This window comes from Oryza brachyantha, chromosome 6, assembly GCF_000231095.2.
Source record: "Oryza brachyantha chromosome 6, ObraRS2, whole genome shotgun sequence".
In the NCBI taxonomy this organism is placed as follows: Eukaryota; Viridiplantae; Streptophyta; class Magnoliopsida; order Poales; family Poaceae; genus Oryza; species Oryza brachyantha.
In genome coordinates this window covers 5131550-5155308 of record NC_023168.2, presented here as the reverse complement: position 1 = coordinate 5155308, position 23759 = coordinate 5131550, and the positions used below count along the sequence as shown (strand labels likewise).

At 41.0% G+C, this 23759-nt stretch overlaps 1 protein-coding gene across 2 annotated transcripts; it reads right to left on the bottom strand.

Moving 5' to 3' along the window:
• Nucleotides 1-15631: 15631 nt before the first annotated feature.
• LOC102702384 (probable auxin efflux carrier component 1c) lies at nt 15632-18664 on the bottom strand. 2 transcript variants are annotated; one of them, XM_040524743.1, is made up of 6 exons: nt 17446-18664; nt 17073-17337; nt 16880-16965; nt 16635-16792; nt 16257-16333; nt 15632-16169 (listed from the first exon to the last, which is right to left on the bottom strand). In XM_040524743.1, exons 1-6 carry the CDS (start codon nt 18569-18571, stop codon nt 16103-16105), a joined length of 1779 nt encoding a protein of 592 aa, XP_040380677.1. In that variant the 5' UTR covers nt 18572-18664; the 3' UTR covers nt 15632-16102. The 2 variants fall into 2 exon arrangements, with proteins under 2 accessions (XP_040380677.1, XP_040380676.1); XM_040524742.1 differs by having other exon boundaries at nt 17073-18664.
• Nucleotides 18665-23759: the final 5095 nt, after the last annotated feature.

Sequence of the window (23759 nt, the reverse complement as noted above, 5' to 3'; positions counted from 1 at the left end):
TCGTATCTCCGTGGAAGCATGATATCGAATAAAACATGGCGAATGTACGATGCACCCACGTTGTGGATAACTGAAACCCACCAAAAAACACCCTACTCTTCGGTGCCTATAAAAGTAGGTTCTAACTGTTTCCGCCTTGGTTTTTCTTGTTTGGATTCCAGGTTGCACTAGCTCTGATAATGCTATGTGCCACACTGATGCCGTGATGGGGTTACCATTGATGCATGAACTGTTGCTAACTGATATCCTGATCCTGTAGGTTGTGATAGCTAGTGCTGCAATGCAGGTATTCAGGTAGGGTCAATTCTAGGGGTCATCTTTTCGTTTTTTAAAAAAAGACAAACAGTATATTTATAAATAATTTATAAATTTTTATAAGTGTTCATAGTGATCTAAAAGCCAAGGCTAAAAAAATATACTATAATAAAAACATCTCAAAATCAACACCAAATTTAATGTTAAAAGTTTAATTTTTTTTAACCCTTTGGGGTGGTTTTGTATTAGTAAGAGGGAAATAATTACATGCACCATGGTGAGTACCACGGTAGATTACAGTGTGGGCCAGAGGCGGGGGGGGGGGGGGGGGGGAGGGAGGGAGGGGGCTACTTCGGCACTAGACAGTGCCTTCGACTGCTATGTTGCGTTGACATCGGCTTATAAGCATAGGTAAATACAAACGGATTAGGGTGCTAGACTAGCTCATATGAACCATCTGGGTAGGGCGCAAATCGAATTATTTGGTTGCCATGTTAGTTAGTACTAGATAATATACGATGTTGTTTTGCTGAATTTTTGTGCAAATATATACAAGAGATTTTTTGGTTGAATGTATTGAGATCCAAATGTAGTTACCACGGATAAAAGATAATCATGTGCAGTATTCAATTAGCTAAAAGGAATAGTGAAAATGGCTCATCAGCGTATAACAAGGTTGGTCGGTCGTAACTCGCTGGACCTGGTCGCTAGGCCTCATTGCTCGCTGCATATGGCGGCTACTCCAAGAAGACGATGAGGTTGTTCCACTCTCTCCTACCCGTTCCTTGCTTCGGTCTGATCGATCTAGTGGCCATCACCCCAAGGCCATCGGATTTGGCGTCTTTGCTCATGTGGCTATTGGATCCGGTCAAGGAGAAATAATGTTAGGCTCCATTGCGTGCATCCGTTGCACCCACGCTACCAGCTGGTTGAGGAACGAAGCTCACTCACCATGACTAGCTATAATGTTAGGCAGAAAGAAGTTGCCTTTGATACATAGGTTCATATGGTTAAAAAGTATTACTAGCTATAATGGTAACATTAACCAAACACTTGACTAAAAAACCGTGGTATGACTAAAGTTTAGCCCGATAATTTGAGGAATCCAATCGAAAACCTTCTTTTACTGTACCGACAATGAGAGCCTTGGACCAACGTGCAGGGAAACACATGACGTACCTACTATTACTGCACTGCGTGTTCACTTGGCCCCGCCGGATTTTCCGCCACTACAAACCGGGTAAACTATGGTGGTATATCTCAGGCCTTGTATAGTCATAAATTTTTTTTCTAAAAACATCGTATCGAATCTTTGGACATCTAAACAAAGCATTAAATATAGATGAAACAAAAAAATAATTACACAGTTATGTGAGAAATCGTGAGGTAAATTTTTTAAGACTAATTAATCCATGATTAGCCATAAGTGCTACAGTAAGCAATATGTGCTAATGATGGCATATTAGGCTCAAAAGATTCGTCTCGCGGTTTCCAGACGAGCTATGAAATTCGTTTTTTTATTCGTATCCAAAAACCTCTTCCGACATCCGGTCAAACATCCGATGTAACGTTCCTGTCAAAAATTTTTGACATGTAAACACCCCTACTCGTGGCTACGCCACCAGTCGCCACCAGCAGAAGCCTTCTTGACAAGTGCGTGCTCTGCCCTATGTGATTGGTGATGGTACCCCTTCATCGTAAAATATATGTAGCTACCTAGTATTAGATTTAACACTAATCTACTAATCTAGACATGCATATATTTAGACTCGTTGTATCAGAAAGTGTCAAATCTGATATTATGTAGCTACTCCCCCGTCTCAAAACAAATCAACTTTTCAATTTTTAGATACAATGTTTGATTCTTTATCTTATTTAAAAAAATTTACGATTAATAATTTTATTTTTATTTGATAATAAAACATGAATAGTACTTTATGTGTGACTAATTTATTTAAAAAATTTTTAAAATTTTTTAAATAAGACAGATGGTCAAATGTTCAACACAAAAATTAAAAATTGGTTTTTTTAGACGGAAGAAGTACATTTTAGGACACGGAGAGATGGGCAGTTATTGGCTTCGCACGACCGCACGAGGCTACGCCGCCGAAAGCTAAACGAGGCCGGCTGCTTCCAGCCTCACAACCGGGCTGACAACGACACGCTGGTTAGTGCCTCTGCAGCCTACCTAATCATGGGGGGAGTAAGTGACAATGAGGTGCATTGCCCATATATTCTCCCATCACAACTTCACAAGCAAAGTGAGAAAACTTCACGTTTCGCGACTTTCGTCCCGTGCTGCCCGTGCATCGCAGCCGCGGAATGGCCGAGGCCGGGACCCATGGTGCTGGCTGCTGCGTTTTGGCGACGGTTGCGTCCAGCTCGGTTTTCCTCTTCTAGATCACTTCTCGAGTCCGCATAGGCCAACAGAACAGGAAAAGTATTAGGAAACGTACTCTTGTCTATTGTATAATATCTAAATAATTATTAAAAAAATTAAAAAAAATTGTGAAGATAATTAATATAAAATATATCACTGTACAAACATACATGTTTAAATATAACTTCTACAGTACATAACAAAAACAATAAATATGACTGTGAATATATGTATACTATTTAGAGTTCAATTTGTTATTTTTGTTATGGATTGTAGAAGTCATATTTGAACTTACATGTTTGTGTACTGATATATCTTATATTAATCTATCTTCATAAATTTAATTAAAATTTTTATAGATACTTAGATAAGAGGAACACCCCGTGGAGAGTTTAAAATCCACTGGGTGTGACACACGTGCATGCGTTCCAGTAGGAAGGCAACGAGAAGTTTTGACAGCTGAAGCCCTCACACTGTCCCCAGCACGTACGTGCCTGAGCTGCAGTTCCATCAGCCAGCCCACTGCCGGTCGGCCGGGCGCCGGGCACCGCCTGGCCCAGCCCCACGCGTCACCCATCTATCAACTGGGCCATCGCCAATTGCTAGGTGCGCCGTTGCGCCGTGCGCGCCCTTGTCACGTACGGACGGACGGGCGCCAGCCGCCAGCGCGCGGCATCGATCGATATATCGAATTGCTGTTGCGTGATGGAAGTGGAACGCGCGCGCGCGGCATGGGCCGGAATGATGTATCGGGCGGAAAACGTACGGGACAGCACACAAGGAGAGCGCGCCCGCCCGCCCACGCGCGCGCCGCCCCCACCCCTGCATGCCGGTACTGTCGTCGTGCGCTTGTCCCGGCGGACACCTGCCGCCCATGGCGCCGTGTCGCCCCTCCGGGGGAGGAAGCTAGCCGCGCGCCATGGGATGGGACGCATTGAGTACGTGTGTTCCGCGACCGAGCTAGCCAGCGCGCGCGATCGATCTCGGCCGGGCCGGGAGTCGAGAGAAGGTCGGTCGTTGATCACGACACGTCAAGCAAAGAAACGCGCGCGCGCGGGGGCCCCCGTACGTACGACGTCGCCGCCGCGTGACGCCGAGCGCGTCGGGACGGCGGATCGCGTCACCGCACTGCCGCGCGACATGCAGGCGATCGGATCAACCCGTGTGGCCGTGTGCTGCTGCCTGCCGACGTGCGTCCGGCGCTCGTACTACGCACTACGTGTTGAGACCAAACTGGCCTCCGCGCATGATCGACTTGCTCCAAACATGGATCGAATGCAATGCCATCTAACGTGATAGCTCGTTCTTTCTGAAGAGAACGTTTCTGGGGCATGGTACGTTGTATTCGCTTTGCATCATCGCATGATCCCTCAACGACGGTGTCAGAATTGATGCCAGTGCCAGGTCATGCTGCCTAGATTGTTGCTAGCTGCTAGCTGATGCTGATCGGGGATCGATCGCCATGCCTGGCAGCTCATCTCCTTCCGATTGATCGAGATCGAGCAGGAGGATGGCTAGCTGCCATGCAAAGATCGAACGAGCTGCATTGTTTGCTCACTGGTGGGCAACAGAATGATTATGCTGCCAGAGTGGAAGCTGACAAGAGAAAACGGGCAGCGGCTCGACATGGAAGCATGTACCCCGAACACTATAGGAGATCATGGATCAATCGATGCTGCCATTCTATAATTCTTAGCTGCAGACCAGTACATGCAGGTACAGCCAGGCATGATAGAGTAGACAGGACAGAAACGAAGAAAAAATGTGTTAAAAAAAAAGAAGTGGGATATTAAGATAAACTTCGTTTATTGATATTACGAAGAAGCAGTATGGAAAAAAAATTGGAGGTATGGCACGGTGGTAAAGTCGGAGGAACTTCGTGGAGTCCGTGAATCTACGGTTAGTGAATGTGTTATATAATCACACTAGCTCGCCTCGTAGTACGTGAGTGTAGTGGACCCGTGGAAATGCGTGGGTACCGATCGGTGTGGCACGTTAGACACTGCACCGCAAAAATCAGAACCAAATTAGGGAAACTCTTAAAACTCTCGATGGAGATATCACTTCATTTTTTCATATCTCATCTAAAGTAGCTATGATCAAAATTGATAAAAATTGATAAGATAGATAAAGATAGTATATAAACATGTAAAAAAAAGTTGACTTCTATAAGTTATGGTAAAAAAAATAAATATGATCGTGAAATGTATATGTTTTCGAAGTTTAATCGTTCTTTTTATTTTAACTTACAGATGTTAAACTTGGATTTGCATTTTTATGTAGTGATATAATACATATTAGTTTATCTTATCAATTTTTTCATAATTATTTGGATCACATAAAAAACAAGTGGTATCCTCTCAAGTGAATAAAATACATTTCCACCAAATTAACGAGGTGTTTCTCTGATTCCCATGGAAAATTCAAGTGTTTCAACTGAAATTCACGCAAATTCTCTCGTCGTGTAACTCTTACGCAGACTGATCAACGGTCAAAACTTCACACGAGACCCTGACTCCAACCGAGTAGCATCTCCAAAAGGTTGACATGTTCGCAGCAAGAATATACTCGTACGACACAGATGGGCACATTCATATATGCCTGAAATCCAAACGATGGAAAGGTTTTCAGCAGCGCAGCGGCCAGCCATGCCATGCCCTGTAGCTTCTTTTCTCGTACGTACCTGCAGCTTTGGCCGGCCGGCCACCGCAACGAGAGAGAATAAAGCTTCGCAGGCAGCAGTAGCGTTGGTTCTGATTCGATTCGCATGTAAAAAGATTCAGCCAGGTGATCGATTGCTCCTGGTGCTCCGCACAAGTTCATGGAGAAAGCTAGCAGCAAAGTGGCCTCCCTTTTACCATGTGATCGAAAGCGCCGTGCGTGCATCTATCGTCGTTGCTATTGGTCAGTCAATTTTTTTTTTTTTGGTAGTAGAGCTTGTTGCATCCAACTTCTCTGTTGCAACTTTGTGAAAGAGAGATTTTGAGACGATGCTGTTCGTACATCTGATTAGCTGATCAAGCTCACACTTGACTAGGCATGTGTGTGTTTATCTGAAGGTTCTTTTATGGATTTTTTTTTGTCATTGTGTGGGTATATATGTGTGCATGGAACGTTAGCATCATGCATTGATGCCCTTGATCTTACAAGATGAGATTGCAGTGAAAAGCATATATGACCAATATCTCCAGTGGGTCTGGGAAATGTTATGTTGCCATCCTTTTGCGCCTTATCAGAGCTACGCATGGTGGACGACCACTCTATTGCTATCTGGACTAGGCACTTGGGCAGACGACAACTACTCCATCCCTGTCGGCTCCTGTCATTTTCCTTCGAGATCATGCTCTCAATACCTTTGATAGATATTACCTCCGTACTATAATAAGCTTATTTTTTGTTGTTTCGTATCTAACGTTTGACTATTCGTCTTATTTAAAAAATTTGTTAAAAAACTTAAAAAAAAATTAGTCACGTATAAAATACTATTCATATTTTATCATCTAGTAATAATAAAAATATTTGCAAAAAATTTTTAAATAAAACGAATGGTCAAACGTTGGACACGGAAAAATGAAAAATAAGGTTATTATGGGACGGACTTGATATGACATGTAGTATATGCAAAGTTGTGACGTTCAGTTGATGGGCAAAAGCTTGGAGAGAGAGGCTAAATGATATAGTATAAGCGTTCTCTGATCGGCAGATAGTGCGTAAGATTCAGATGACGCAAGAACCTCTAACTAGCATAATTCGTACTTGCTGTTGCTGGTGCAGTTATGCCTAGTTGGAATGTGAGCAACTTAACGCCAAACGAAATGATCGAGATCGACTTGCACTGTTGCACGATTGGCCAATATCTCAACTGACTATATCTGAGCTTTCCAGTTGTAAATCCACTAGCGATATCTCCTGCTACTCTGGTACGTACGAATTAGTGCGTGTCCATCTCCATTCTTCTTTCTCGGCTATACTTTTGAGTTTTGATCAATCTGTCTAGGTTAATCACAACGTCAAAAAAAAAAAACCGATAGTGTAGTGTGTTACGAAAGTTTCCTACACGTACGCTTGCCTCGATGCATGCTCTATGTACCGCTCCTCCTCAAAATAGTATATGAAAATTCCTCGTCCATATGCATGTTGTATGGATTGGTTGTCAATTAGTGTTATATGGTGTTGAATTATGTGCTAGCTTAATACTGTCCCCGTTCCAAAATATAGGTATTTCTAGATTATTTTGTAGAGATTAAGATTAGGAAGAAAAAGTTATGATACACCTCAATAAATAAAGAATGGAATAGGAGTGGAAGGTATATGTAGATGAAATAAAAAGAATTCTAAACGAAAAATAATTAATATGACAAGTAATACTAGAAATGCTTAAATTTTGATGTAAGATTAAAATCCTAGAAGTACTTGCTTCATCTTTTATAAAATATAACAACTTCTAGAGCTGGACACGGAAATTAAGAAAATATGTGAAAACGATAAAAGAAAATTATGATTGGTTGGGAACAAAAGGTGTGTGAAAAGAATTATATAAAGAATTATTGTATTCAGTTGAAATGATGAGTTAAGTGAAGAAATAACTTTATTTTGAGAAGAGAGATGGAGTGCATTTTAGAATGGAAAGTGTATTTTTTTTGAAGGAATAAGAAAGAGGGTGATTGTTTGGGTTTTTTAAGGAAACAACAGAATGACATATTTATAATTGAAAATTAGTTTATGAATAAAATTTTTATATATATATTTCTAATAATCTAAAAGACAAGACTGAAAAATAAACTTTGATAAAAAAACCTTAAAATCAACTCTAAATCTAAGATAAAAATTTTAGATTTTGACTTATAAATATAAACATAAACAAAGATACTAGGGTAAATAAGCACAGGTTCTGTCGCGCCTGAAGTTGCCAGCCTGCTGACAGTTTTGGGTGCCGTCGTGATTCGTGAACCGCTGCTCACCTGCAACATGGATGAGTGGTTGCTCTCACAGTGTCCCTCGTCAGTTCACCATTGAGCTGCGCTGCTCGCGCCGTACGTCGTGTGAGCTCGAGACACGAGGATAGCGGCCATCAGTTCCAGTTCAGCCCACCCGCAAGGGACCGGACCGACCGAGCTAGGATGTCCGTTCACCGGTGCGCGCCACCACCCAATGCAGGCAGCTTTCCCTTTTCCAGCCAGCACCCCCCGCGGCCCGGCGACACGCCCGTCACCTGCGTTCGCGAGGCAAGCGCGGCCGCGGGCCAGCCGCTCACTGGCCCCCGGCCGGCCCCAGCCGTGTCCGCGCCTTTGGGCGGGCGCCAGTGGCCAACCAGTCACACGCACGCGCGCGCCAAGGCAGGCAACGCCCGGTGCCAACCAAAAGCCGCTGCCTCGCTGCCTACTGCTACCAACGCGGCTCGGGTGGATCGATCGATCGATCGGCGAGAGCACGGGGCGGGGCGCACGGCGCGGGTGGCGATTCACCGGGTGGATTGGATCGTTTGGTTTCCGCGGGTTTTGGGTGAGGCGGGTTTGAGCGCGTACGTGTTGGTGTTGGTGGGCGTGATGAGTGGCCGGGCGGGCGGGGCCGCCCATCCCGCGGTGTTCCTCCGGGCGGGCGCAGCATCATGCGAGCCCCCGTTGCCTTTTGCCGCTGCCGCGCACGCCGCGCGCCGCTCGGCCTGCGAAACCCGGATCGGAGCGTCACCTGCGCATCATGGCATCAACCAGTTGCAGCAGTACTAGTATATGTATGCCCGTACTACTCATCTGCCGCATGCGCTGCTTGGCTTTGGCTAGCTCGCTCCCGTACGTTATCATTTTGGTCTGTGCGTAATGTCCCCAGCGTAAAACCCGTCGCGTCCTGCACTTGCATCTCGATTGGTCGGTCAGTTGGTGCGAGGAAAGAATGTTAAAGATTCTTTAGAAAGGCGGGGTTATTTCTGGGTATTCCTTCCACGATTGAGGGCTGATTTTGGCCGTTGGAATTTTCCACAGGAATTAGTTCATTCCTTCCAAACATTATACTGGCAAAATCCCTCCATTCCTTCCTAACAGTATAATGTTTTGCTGTTATACTTGCTCTAACTTTCATAGGGTTGACGGTAGAAGCAACACTGATGACTTGGGATCATTAATGTCGTCTCCAAGGTGCTGATTGGGAATTAGATGCCTATGTGGTGTTCTGAACCAGCACCTAACTTTATTTTTTCAGACAAACAATACTTCTAAGTGTGAACTGAACTACTTATTGGAAATGGTTTTAAGGCCTAGACTCGACACGGTTACTCTCAATTATGACTAATTATTTTTTAGTGATCGACAATGTGCCTATTAACGACATCAGACTAACTCATAGGATATGATCACCCTCATTTTTTCGCTTATACTTGTGCTAATAAGCCAAAATTTGAATTTTTTACCTTAAACTTGAAGTTAATTCTGAGGTTTTCTTCACCGAAATTTATTTTCTAATATTTGTTTTTTAAATCACCAAAAATATATATATAAAAGTTCTATTCATAAATTATTTTTCATTCACAAATATATCGTTTGGTTTTTTCATGAAAAATACGAATAATCACCCCCGATGTTTCAAGTACTAGACTTGACATGCATACTCATTTGTGGCTAATTATCTTTTCAGTGATAAAGCAACGTATCGACCCATGGCGAGACACCCCAGACTTTCGGAGGTTTATATAAAGATAAGATGTATGTTCATATGGATGAGTCTGTGTATGTTATAAGCACGTAAGTTTTTGTACTGTGTTGCCAAAAAACAAAGCGAGACTTCTAAGTTCAATCAAGACCAGAAATTTATATGCCAGTCTAGAGGAACTTGACTGGGGTCAATTCCCTATATGCTCATGTAATTTTACCAAATCCCTTTTATGCCCGTAAATTTTGCTTGATCACTTATATACTCCTGAGTTTTTATTTGAATCCCTTACATACTCATTCCGTTAGTTGATCATTAGTTTGACCGTTAGTTATTATAGAAATTACTTTATTGCCCTTGGTATATCGCTACAACCTAGAAATGTTTTATGTGTAAATTATTTGAGTTGTGAAAACCAATAAGAAATAAATTACTAAATATTGTTATGAATTTTTAAAAATGAAACATTATTTCATTAAAATAAAAGGATATATTGTAAAAAAGTTCTACAACAAATTTGAAAATTACTTTTCAACAAATATGTATTAAAAAGATTTGTTTTGAAAAATCAAAGGGATGTAATTAGTTTATCACAAACTAGAAAACAAATTTAAAATTTTTAAATAAATTTCAGATCAAATTTGATAAATTTCATATATATCCCAAAAATTTAAACCTAAAACATTTAGTTTTAGTTCTTAATTTTCTATTGAAAGTAATGTATTAATCATAATTTTAAAAAATAATAAGTTTTATTTTTTAAATTGGTCATTAAATGATTATATCGCTTATATGTTTGTATAAGTTAATTTTTTCACACAAAAATTTATTGGGTAGGTAGCACGTATATATAGGAGGGGTAATATAGTCATTTTAAAATATTTAACAGTCAACTAATAAAGATGTGTATAAAGAGGATCAAAATGAAAACTCATGGGTATATAAGAGATGAGATAAAATTCAGGAGTATTAAAGGGGTTGAGCAAATTTTTAGGGATACGTAGGGAATTTTCTAAGTTGATTTTATATCTTGCCATGTACCTGCAAATGAACAAACTAAACTACTAGTATGGTTTGTTGGTGGTTAAGACTGCATACGGGAGGCTAACCAACTAAACGAACGACAATACTCGATTAATTTACCAGCTGGTAACCATATACGTCCACACACAGAGACATATATACTATATACTACCGATCGATATATTCGAGTGCACTTCTGTGATAATATTCAGTAATCAAACACGGGCTCTGTCGACCAAACTTGTGACATTTCTGCTGCTAATAGGGCATTTGATAACCACAGGCGATGTGACACGGTAGCGTTAGCTTGTTTTGGAGGCTGGTAAGTTATACTAGCAGGTAGACCTAGCAATTAATTAAGAGGATTAAGCACCATCACTGTTCCATTTCATTAGCCAACAAGATAACTAGCTGATTGAGTGGTATCATGTCTCAAGAGTGGTTGCAACACGTACTACACCTGCTTTCTTTATTATTTTTTTTAAAAAAAACACGTGATTAAAAATTTCCGATTTGATCCGTTGATTTTCTCCAAGTGAGAGTGAAGGTAAATCATTCTTTTAATCATCTAAACTTACTGAGCTAATATATGTCACCTCTTCCTAAAAAACTCATCTAAATTAATCATTAGTATATGTCTTCAGACGGATTCATACCCATGTCAAAATGGTTGTAGTATTATAACCACTTACATGTGGATAAAACAGGAGCGCAGGTAGGACCTGCGTACCCGTCAGGGTCATCTTTTAGCTTTGAACATGGGTTATAACCTAAAGTTTGAATTTTTAAGTTTAAATTTAGAGTTGGTTTTAAGGTTTTTTCACCGAAGTTTATTTTCTAGCTTTGCCTTCTAGATCTTTATGAACACGTATATAAAAATTTTATTTATAAATTATTTTCTATTTGTAAATATATCGCTTGATTTTTTTTCTTCTAAGCACCCTAAAATGACCCTGAATGACAGTAATAAAACAATGACATAATGATAAAGAATCTGTACGTGTCTTCCAACAGGGTCTCTGAGGATATTAACCAGCATCAATATCGATTGATATGAAGCGCGCCAAGTTGTGACCTACTCCCTCTAAGTATTTTTAAGATTTAAATCTTATATAAAAATAAATATTTTTAAGTACTATTCACATTAATACTTGTTTCATCAGTCAGTTTCTATTCAAAATTCTTCTCAATTTATCTCCCTTACCCTCTTATTATATCATTCATTATTTATTAAAAATATATATTTTTATGAGATTAATATTTGTTAAATAATATAGAAATATTTATATTTTGAGGTATAGGGAGTAAATCATTAATCATATAATGTTCCCGTGCGTGCACGCTCGAATCACCTTTTTAAAAAGATAATCTCCATCCACATGGATTAATAAAACACGAACATTTCTGCATTACCAAAAGAATAAAGCATCACAGGTCGCCGCCACCCTTTGAATTTTTTTTTTCAAGCAATCGATTAAACGAAAGAACCATCTGATCGATTTGATCTCTCCTGGGGGAAAAATTAAACCCGACTTATCTGCAGGTTCTTTTGCTCCAACGTGCTGCTAGTGCTGAAGTGAACTTTTTCCCGGGTGTTTATGAGAATCATTACACTTTTTTCCCTATCTTTTTTCTTCCTTTTGGAGAGTTCACGAGAATCCATCATTAGCCGGCCCAGGCATGTCTCTACCAGCCGACAATGTTCCATGACGCAACTCCCATTTGCAAGTTTATCAACCTAAGAGAAAAGAAACGTAAACAAATAAATACGGAATACTACATAATAGTTCATACAGAAACATGTATTTAATCTACATCCACCCTAAAACGCATTTGTTAGTACGGGGGTTATTTGTTATACCGACCGTGTTCGCCGGTTGCAGATTTTGGTGTGAACACTACAAGAATAATTATTAGGGTTGTTGATGTACCGATAAATTACTCCTGTCATATTTTGATGTCTCTGTAAGTTTGATCACTTGTTTTATTCAAAAATTTAGTGTAAATATAAAAAAATACTTGTGATTAAATACATTTAGTAATCAATCCATTTATAGCAAATAAATAACAATTATATAAGTTTTTCTAAATAAAATAGATAATCATGTGCTAAAAAAATCAATGATATTGTCTTCGGAGGAAGTATTAGTGTACATTAAGTGTGACCCTTATATCATCTATCAAAAGAAAAAAAAATGAGAAGGCAACGCTTATATATTCTTGTAGCATTCACGATAACCTTGCATGATGTAATGTTAATGGTTTGCCGATTGCGATAAACTTTTTCAGTGCTAATCCACGAAAAAGGAGGCCACAAAGGTGTAAATCCTAAGAAATTAAAGAATGGTTTGATCAAGAGAAGATTAGAGCAAGTATAATAGCATGTATAAGCCTGCTAAATGCTGATGTGGAAGAGAGAGGAGAAGAAAAAGGAGCTACCTCAGACACTCAAACAAAAAAACTCTTCGTTTAACTATTATATACGAGTTAAGAAAAAATAAAAAGTCTTATAGCTAGCTTAATGACTGTATTATTAGATCTTCCACCGCAAGATGAAGGGGAGCATGGGGAGCCCAACAGGTACATAGCTCTCAATGCCGTGGTGATGCAAAGGGTCCGGCTTGTCGCTGGAGACCGGTCCACATCAAATCCCACATTATCGTGAAGTGGCCTTGGACCGGAATGTGGGGCCCACAAGCGTTCTTCTGAGTTAAAATGCTACGTCCACGCTGTGAACAAGCTAGTCTTGTTCTTCATCGTGAAAAAAAAATTAAGAGCATCATGTTTAAAATTGATCCTAAAATTAAAATTTGGTTATTGAGCAAGAAAATATATCAACAGGTTTCTAAAAAATTAAATCACTTGTGTCGTAAATTTAGGGCGGATACTTATTCCTAGTATAAATTATTTATTTTTAGATTTCCGGTTAGAGAAGTGCATAAATTTTATGGGTTCATACAAACCTTTAGAAAGCAAAATATTAGCATTCTGTGACAGAATTTCTGTTGGAGATGCTATTGATTCGTGTGAAAATTCTCTCTTACAGTGTGGAGCTAATTGGTGACGATGATGTATCCAAGTTGATGACTATTAGTCTGTTAGATCATCATCACGCAGCTTTGATCTTAGCACGGTTAATGAATGAAATCCATGTAGTGACACGGTGGTATGGATTGATTGCACAGATTTTTAGTTGTGTGGTAATGCTTGGCATCCAAAGTTCATTCCGTTTTATATATTGGTACTTGGACAGGACCTTGAATGGATTCAATAATTGTGTTTTTTTTTATTTGCGCATGTCTGTATGCAATGTATATCAATCATTTCATTTGAAGTTCTTTTAAAATGGAGTGATTGGTACAGTCATGCATTTGCCGATCTAATTTTCCACCTAGTGTTAGGTATATAATAATCTAATACAAACATTATTGAAATTTTCCTTTGAAAATATAGATGATGAATTATTTTTAAAACATTTGATGCTTCAGCAATTTGGTCATATATTTTATCATCATTTTTTTTTCATTAGGATCACCTGTCCGCTTACTCGTTATTTTCACTTTTTTATCCGATATTTTGGCGTAGATTATTTACTCCACGCTTCTAACAATACAATTTCTTAAAAAAAAAATCCTTCTACTATGTTATTTAGACCGCTTGTTAAGCCATTTGTGAAGTTTATTTCCCAAAATATTAACTTATTATGTAATCAAGTAAACAATCTGCATCAATAATACATGAAAAAAATATGTTTCATACACGGCCTAATGTATGTCCTATTTCCCCATTTTTTTAGTTTGAGTTTCTCTTTTGCTGCTCTGGAGCATATTGTAATCCAGCTCATGACGTCCTCATGACACAGAAGTATTTAAGTTATTAGGTTCTCCAAATGAAGTGCTTAATTCAGTTATATATAGACAAAATCTACAGAGAAAAGAGTGGGAACTATTTAAGCGACCGACATTTTCAGTTCGCCACATTTGATATCCTTTTAAACACGGAATCTTTATATCAAAGGTGAAATTACTATGCCATACAGATTTTGCAATGTATAATCCTCAAAAAAGACCTGTAAATTTTCTTTGTTCTTAATTATTATTCTTTTATTCACATTAGTCCTCGCCTCACACCACGAGTCCACCACACACGTTAGCATTGGGTCATTAATACACTAATTCATGGCCTCACTCCACTGCACCCGACATGTCTTATCAGTTGATGAGCAACTGTTTTAGTAGGAAGAATGAGAGGGTCTGGCCTATTAATAGCCTCAGATTGATTAATAAGCATGTGGGTAGCCGCAATTTGGACCAGTAATTTCAACCCCCAACATATGCAAATTAGGAGGACTGAATCCCATTTGTTCTTCAATTTGTCTGCTTCCCATGATGTTAACCTCAAGTGTTACAATCTTAATGACGTGTAATCCAATTTGTAGTCGTACTAAATAGCGAGACATTAACATGAAACTCCAGATATCATGATCTACTTCGCTTTCTTTCATTGTCCAAATTATTTAAGAACAGCAGTACATCACAGGTGCCTACCTTCGGCCCTGTAGATGATGAAGAAAACGAATTACTGAAAAAGGTTAATTGTCACTGCCATCACTGTTGTGCACGGATGAAGCACACACGAGTGCTCCTTATAAACACAGCATTTTTTTCTTCGACTTTCTACGAAAAAAATGAACATGTTTCAGTGAAATTTCCAGTCCCTACGGATACGGAAATGTTTCGTAAACATTTTGGCCTCCTTCAGAATAAATGCAAAATAGAGGAATTTGAAAAGATTTAAATCCTATAGGAAAAAATCATGTGAAGCCCTTTAGAAAACCCTTTAGAATTTAGAATGAATGATTGGATCTCTGGAATTCTTTCATATATTTTTTTTCGAATATCATATTTCATGGGAATTTTGAAGGATCCTTAGCATGAGATCCAACCTCTTTGAACTTTTCATTTGCGTATCTCTTCCAATTCATATGTTTTTACTATGTTTTATTTAAACGGTTTCCTATGCAGTTTTTCAGTGTTTTTCTTTCTTAGGATTCAATGTGGCATGACATTCTAATAGTATGTTTTTCCTATCTCGTTGTTTTGAGAGTCCTGCATTCCAAAGGAGCCTTACCGTGGCTAATCCATTTGTAGGCACATTGCTTAGAACCGTATTAATAAAGCTATTACCTCTGTTAAAAATTTTAATATTATAAGATGTTACGACGATCGTTTGATTTATATGAATGTCAATAAATTAAATATATATAAAGTATATTTATTAATCTATAGATGAATTTAGATTAGATCAAAATGTTTTATGATATGAAACGGATGAAGTATTTTATTATCGATTAATCTTGCTAAAGCTTTGTGCCATGCCGAAGTAGTACTATACCTAGGATGAACAAGAAGAGCTCTACTACAGTTTTTCACCAAATTGACACCCATTTCACCACAAAGGCCAGCCATGCAATGCAAACCCCCAGGCCCTGTACTAAAAACCTGAACCCTGTCCCCCAAAGGCTTTTGCACATGCCTGCCTTTGGAACTCTCTGCCCTAAACAATTCTCCCAGCTCTCCCATCGATCTCTACACCTAAGAGGGAAAAAGAAAAATCTAATGAAAACCCAGCTGCCCGACTGCTTGGCTTCTTGCTCCTCCTCCAATCCTCCATGGTGAACTGGTGGTGAGTGAATTGATCAGTGACTGCATGCATGCAGCCTTGTCCCCCTCCTCTGTCTGTCCCGGGCATTTTAGCTGCTGCAAAATGGACATGCTTGCCGCCGCGGCTTCTTGCTCACAGTCACAGCCCGAGCAGGATGTAGTACACCAGCGTGATGGGCAGCGCGATGAGCATGCCGAAGATGACTCTGCACGCGCACGACACAAGCGAACGGCAGGTGAGACAAGAGCGATCGAGAGACGAGACGAGACGGGAATATTTAGTCTGAGCTTACGCCGTGCTGAGAATGTCAGGGTGCACGCTGTACTCCTTGGCGAAGACGAAGGGGACAATCCCCTGCGGCAGCGCTGCCTGCAGATGAGAAAAAAGGGAAAAAAAAAACAAAGGTCAGTGGCGAGCGAGCGAACTGGAAAGGCGAGCTTTTGTTTTGTCTAAAGCGAAAGCGCGCGCTGCCGCTGCTGTACTTTGCCGGCACAGGCGCCAGAATGCCCGGCCACTTGAGTCCTCGCCGGTCGCCGCCGCTGTTTCTTTTTTTTTTTCTGTTCTTTTCTTTTTGAAAGGCGGTTCTTGTCAGTGGCCGGTCTGCCGGTTGAGCTGCGGCGCGTATGCACCGAAGCGTTGCCCTCAGGGATTGGTGTGTTGGTGTTTGTACCTGCACGATAGCGACGTGGAGGAGCGTGCCGCGGAGGCCGACGGCGATGGAGGCGGCGGCCATGACGGCCGGCCCGGTCAGGAACCGCACGGCCATGGCGAACGTCGCCACCTTGTTCCCGCACGCGATGATCCGCGGCTGCAGCGCCATGAACAGCCCTGCGAGAATTTGGGACGTGTGTGTGCGGGTTTAAGTTGCGTGCCCGCGAACTGTTCGATCGGTAGATGATGTGGTGAGGAACGCACCGAGGCTGAACATGGCCATGCCGAGGCCGGCGTCGGAGAGGATGGAGATGGATTTCAGGATGATCGCCGGCATCTCGAAGTTCCACCTGCGCGCGCGCCAAGAAGAAACGGGAGTGAGTTGGTTGGTTGGTTGCTTAACCATGGCGGCTAGCCTCGCCGGCGATGAGCGTGTGTGGGTGCGGTGTTTGATTACCGGAAACAGACGAGCGACCAGATGAGGCCGATGAGGCTGGAGTAGGTGTTGGGGTTGCGGATGAGCTTGCGCCACACCATGATCAGGATGAGCCGCGTCATCACGCTCGTCGGCGGCATCGCCGTCGGCGCCGGCGTCAAGCCAGGCTTGCCATGCTCGCTCCCCGCCGCCGCCGCCGCCACGGACTTCTCGTCGCCGGCCTCCGCGTCCCTCTCGGCGGCGCCTCTGTTCCCGAAGCTGAAGTCGTCCCGCTCCACGCCATCCGCTGCCGATCGATTAGTCAAGCAGCAAGAACAGAGTATGGTAAGCTCGCCGCCATGTGCAACAGTGCGAGGATGAAATGCGGGCGTGAGGAGGGTGGGGTGTTCTGTACCTTTGCGCGGCGAGGCGACGGCCATGCGGACCTCCTTGACGGCGGCGGCGTCGTTGTACTCGGCGGCGCCGTTGCCGAACACGTCGGACACGGGCGACGCACTGGAGCTCCAGACGAACATGTGCAGGTCCTTACCGTCCTCGCCCTTGGCCTGGCCGTTCGCTGCCGCCTTCTTAGGCTTGGGCGGCGCCGCCATGGTCGGGTTGGGCGCCGGGTACTGGCCGTACTTGTTGCCCTTGTTGGGCGCGTCCTCCTCGTAGTTGGACGGACGCGGCGTGGCGCCGGTGCGCACGCCGAACGCATCGCCGGCGGCGAAGTTCGAGCTGCGGCCGACCATGGAGTAGAAGTCGGTGTGGTTGAAGCTGGAGCCCCGCGGCGTCGGGTTCCGCGACGACTGCAGCGAGTAGATCTCGGCGTTGGTGAGGTTGCTCGGCCGCGGCGTGGTGCTGGAGAACCCCATGGACCGCCGCGAGTAGATGTCCGAGCGCGACGCGTTGGAGCGGCGCACGGTGACGTGTATCTTGCCGTCCTCCTTCACCTCGGCCTCCGTCTCCAGCAGGTCCCTCCGGCCGTCGAGCGAGACGACGTCGGAGTCGACGACGATGGAGGCGATGGCGCCGGCGGTGTCCGGGAACTGCTCGGTGATGAGGATCCTGGCGCCGCGGTACTCGAACATGAAGAGCATGAGCGTGTACCAGATGATGCACTGGAGCACGACGATCTGCACCATGAGGCTGCCGGAGAAGTCGCCGTACATGCCCTTGAGCAGCGGGATGCCCATGACGAGCGTGTTGGGCAGCGTGGAGAGGGAGAAGAGCGTGATGGTCCACTCGAGCGAGCCCCTGCTGGAGAGGTGGCTCCACAGCGTGAGCAGCGCGAGGACGATGAGCTTCTGCAGCGTGTCGGCGGCGATGAACCGGAGGTTCATGGTGTAGGGGTTGTTGGTGGAGATGAAGTGGAAGGAGAGCAGCGGCACGGCGAACAGCGCCACGAACCGGTTGATCCCGGAGCACTGGTCCGGCGTGAAGATCCGCCACCACTTCACCGACCCGTACGCCAGGATCATCGCCACGTACAGCGGCACCATCGCCGTCATCACGTGGTAGAAGTCCGTCCCCGTGATCATCTTGCCGGCCTTCCTCCGCCGCCGCCGCCCAAACACCAAGAAACGCCGCCGCCCTCTCTCTCTCTCGCTCCTACGCTGCTACCACCCGGCGCGCGCAGCAGCAGCAGCAGCAGCGCGGTGGTGTTCCGTCGTCGGTGCGCGGCGGCGAGGGTGGAGGAGTTGAGCGTTATGGCGCGGCGGGGTGACAGGTTTGATGAGTTGGTGTGAACGGAGGGAGGCAGGCGGGAGAGCCAACGAGGGGGAAGGTGGGGAGGGAGGGAGGGAGTGGGCATATGTGCGGGTGATTATTTATACACAATCATGTGGGCGATGCACACTCCCCGACATGAGCATAGGTACATAGAGAGAAATAATTAGAGGCCTATTTTTTCTTGTTCGAAATATATAAAAAATATTCTACTATTTATATATAAAAAAATTTAAAATATATAAGTATGCTGCTATTTAATTTTTCAGTATTATTCGTAGCCGCATTGATCCAATTAATTATATTTTTATTTAATAAATTTCCATCTTATCTTCGCCTACTCTACTAGGGACATGTATTTTCTATTTATTAAATGCATAATTTTTCTTACTCGGAATATACTTTCTCTATTTTAAAATATAGTTATAATATTTAAATTGTGTTACATGGTATAACAATTTTCAGTATTATTCATAGACGCACTTATCCATTTAATTATATTTTTAATTCAGTATTGTTCATCTTATCTTTACCTACTGTACTAGCAACATGTATTTTATATTTATTGAAATGCACAAATATTACAAATATTTTGGTCATTTCGTTTATGTTGGATGCATCTTAACACCCATTTTTAAACTGTGATCTGTAATTTGTAATTAATCAATAAGCTTTGTTGGTATGTCAAAACGATGGAATGTCAAAATCGTCTTTTTGCCCATTGCTAACGGTATATTAATGGAGGGTAACGGAAAGAGAAAATGAATGATCAAATTTAAGAAAATGGTACGAAAGGAAGACCCCATTTATCAGGGTAATTAACGAAACCGGTCAACTTTCGAAGGCAAATAAAGAATTTTCTCTAAATAATTAATAGCACCTTGAAACGTAGGTTTAGTGGTTTTTATTAAAAATGAAGGTGGTTTTCTACTACGTATTCTTATTATATATGTTTTAGTGGTGTAAATGTCAGTTAATACTATCCACAGCAATAAAACTTGATTAATTGACGTCTATGTTAGTAAAAAAACACTACGGAGATCAGAACCACTGTTAAAAAGTGGCTTACAGTGCTATTTATTTGGTTTTAGAACATGAGTGGAAGCAACCGATTTTTATAGTTAAGGACGAAAATAATCTTCAAATAAATTTTTAGTATTAAAAATAGACATTATCCTAAAAAAATATTCCTTCTGTATTGAAATATAAGGCATACTTCTTTTAAGAAAAGTCAATTTTGTGTAACTTCTGAAAAAAATAAAACTAACAATATATACATCCAACGTCATATTATTATATTCATATTTGAAAGTACTTTCAGATGATATTAGTTTTGTTTCATATGATATTAGTTTTGTTGAATTGATTGGATGTCAATATAAGTTGTTGACGATATATTAATTATAAGTTAACGTTCAAAGTTATGTAACAACTTATACGTCTTATATCTTAGAATTGATGGAGTATTTGAGTTTCATATCTTAGACATAAAAAAAATTACTCCTGTAGTTTTTCTTAGGTGTCTCCATGGGCCTCCGTGTACTCATTTTAATTTTTAAAATTTTCCATATCTATTTAAAATGAATATATGAAAAACTATGGGTGTGCAATTGCACATTTATCTTATATAATACTTTCATATTATGTATTTATAAATATATCATGATGAGAATTGGTGATATTTTTTAAGGCCATGCGGTCTCTAAAACAACATAAAATTTGTGACTGTAGGGAACATTTTATTAAGTTTCTGTCATTGTTTAATCCTCAGAATTACCAAACATGTTATAATATACCGTAAAGCATGAAAGACAATTTGATTAACGCGTGCATAGTGCCATAGTGGCTATATGAAGATGGTTTTTTCATTGTGACGGTTGGTCCGTGATTAATTAAAAACAACGGTGGATATGACAGTATCCACTCCTTGTTCACACATGTTGATTTCATGCCATTATCTTCCCGTCTCGATCTCGGTGTGTTCAAACCACCAAAACGTGGCAATACTACACCAACAAAGCAGACATGCCGCTATTTTGATTTTGTTCTGAAAGGAATCCTAATGATCACTACTATACTGTACAGCTACCTACTTAATTAGTGACCGTTGTTACGGAATCGCAGGGAGGCCACGGAGAAGCATGTGCGATATTACTAGCAGCCTAGCAGGCATGTTTGTCCGCGTGTAATGCGGTGGACAAGTTAAGCTGAAGCTCCACGCAGGCACGCAGGCGGGAGGAGAAGGAAGGAATCTTGGCAGGGAGCCGGCCGGCAAGAAGATCGTCGAGCAGCGGACGGACGGACGCACGGTGCCGACAGGAACCAGAAAAGGCTGCGGGACAATTCCAAACAGGTTTAACCAAACCCCCCCTCTTCTCGCGCGTGCCGCTGCTCGTCCGTCCGTCGTCGCCGGCCTCGCCGCGCGGCGCGGAGAGCAGATAGAGTGAGCACTAGTGCGGTTGGTGGTTGCTACGCCGCCTCACCGACCTCGGTCCTCGTCAGCGCGCGCGCACGGGCGTCTGCGTCGCTGCGCTCGTAGCTGCGTTCTCTTTAGTACAGGTACAACCTTAAAAGTAGTTATAAATATATTCTAAGGAGGTTGGAGAAAAAAAGAAGAACACTGAACTAGCCTAGCTGCAGCATAAACTCTAAGACACAATGTGTGTATGACATGTGGGACATGTTAACATATGTTTTATAGGTAGTTATCGTATAAATTGGCTATTAGATTGATTATAGATGAATTAGAGCCAGTAGTTGACTAACTATTGATCTTGCTCTTATAACAGCAAACCCAGCAACTTAGACATATGTGATCATCTATATAGTCATTTGGATGACCATTAAAAAAATTCTCTATCCATATCACCTTGCACTCCAAGAGATCATCTATAATACATCATCTATATTTATTTTATTAATATTTTATAATTACCTACTCTTATATTGATATTGCTCTCTTCTCTTGTGATTGGATGTTGAAATATAGATGTGGAGGAGAGAACATCTAAATTTAGATGGCCTCTCTCTAATTTGGATGACCATTTATTTTGCATGATGGAATACATGATCTACTGAAACATGTTTTTCTCTTCATATCATCTATTTTCAATATGAATGATGAGATGTATGAGCTACTAGGTTTCCTCTAAGTCCTAAGTTACAATAAAGTCATGTATTTCAAGTTAGATTGTCTGATTTTATGATAGCTATTAAATTATATAAATAATAAAACTAACCAATAAAAAAATTAAAAAACTATAATATAAAGGTATGATTATGAACTTTTTTTATAAACTTTTTCATAAAAAGAACATCGTTTAGTGATCTAAGAAGTGTGCTGTAAAAGCTAAAAAAATCTTTAAAAAATAGTAAAAGAATGTAGCCTTATAATTAGAAGATTACACTTGCTTTGGTATGGAGATAGTCCCATCTCGCTGACATGGATGGACAGGATGGTGATGAATCCTTCGTGTGTTAGGGTTAGCGGGCGGCGGAGCACACCGTTAGAAGCCAATCTATCTGTGTGCCAGATCTTCGGTGGGTTGAGAGTGAAGGTTATGGCAAGTTGGCAACACCCTATGCCATCACTAACCACTGCTTCCTCCGTTTTATAAAACGTAAGACTTTTTAATTTTATCTAGTTTCATATGGATACTAATGTATCTAGACATATATATAAATTATATATATTTATCCATGGATAAATTTAAGAAAAATAGAAAGTTTTACGGTATGAAACAGATGTAGTACGATAATAAACCTCCTGGTTTACAAAGACCTGACCGACTAGCTGTGATAATCAGTTGTTGTAATACTTTTGAAATTCTTTAGAAAAATCAGAGTATTCCTATAAAACAGCGAGGATAGTATATTTTAAAATTTATTTCTGCGTGCTACTGCTATCTGGTTGTGTAACTTGTGTTTGGACGCGCAAGTCGCACGTGCACGTACGGCGCATGGCATGGGCTTATCACAGTGGTCGGCTGCTGCTCTAGTTAAATCATTCATAAAGCAGAGCATGTATCTCCAGCTAGCTTCTTTCAGTTCTGTAAAGACCCTCTCTGGTTCCAAAAAAAACATCGTATCGACTCTTTAGACATTTAAATAAAACATTAAATATATATAAACATTAAAACTAATTATATAATTATAGAATCTTTTAAGCCTAATTAGTACATGATTAGCTATAAGTACTACAGTAACCAACATGTGCTAATGATAGCTTAATTAGACTCAAAAGATTCGTCTCACGTTTTAAAGGCGGAATCTAAAACTTGTTTTGTAATTAGATTACGTTTAATACTTTAAATATGTAACTATACACGTCGATGTGATCTTTCTCCCAAAAACTTTTCCCAACTAAAAATATAACTATCTATAACGAGGTATGGTATGCCATCAATATAACTAATTATCTCAAACTTTCTTTGCAAGAATACAAGTAGTGTGATAGTACTAAAAAGTAAAAACTACTCTCTTCTCTCTATATTTGTTTATATGATGCCGTTGATTTTTATGATTACTTTTGACCATTTGTCTTATTCAGAAATTTTATCCAAATACACAACATTATGTCATACTTAAAGATTTTATAATAATAAACTAAATTATAAAAAATAATTAATAATTATATATATTTTTTAAATAAGACAAATGATCAAACGTAAACATATAAATCAATGACACTATATAAAAAACATAGAGGGAGTATGTTTGACTCTAACGATTTAACTGCTTTGTTCCATGTCCATAGATTATTAACAACCCTGGTTCATTTATAGGAAAAAAATTCTTAGGAATTTGAATCCTCTAAACTTCCTATGACAACTCTCCATTTCAATTGGTCCCTTAATTTCCGCCATGTTCAATAACGTTCTTTGATGTTCATGCAATTGGCTAGCTCGGTAATTGTAAAGGACATGGCATTAGTTGTTTGTCTCAAAATATTTAACCAATTTGTCCCATTTCTTTTCCTTTTTTCCCCAAGTAACCTCCGAA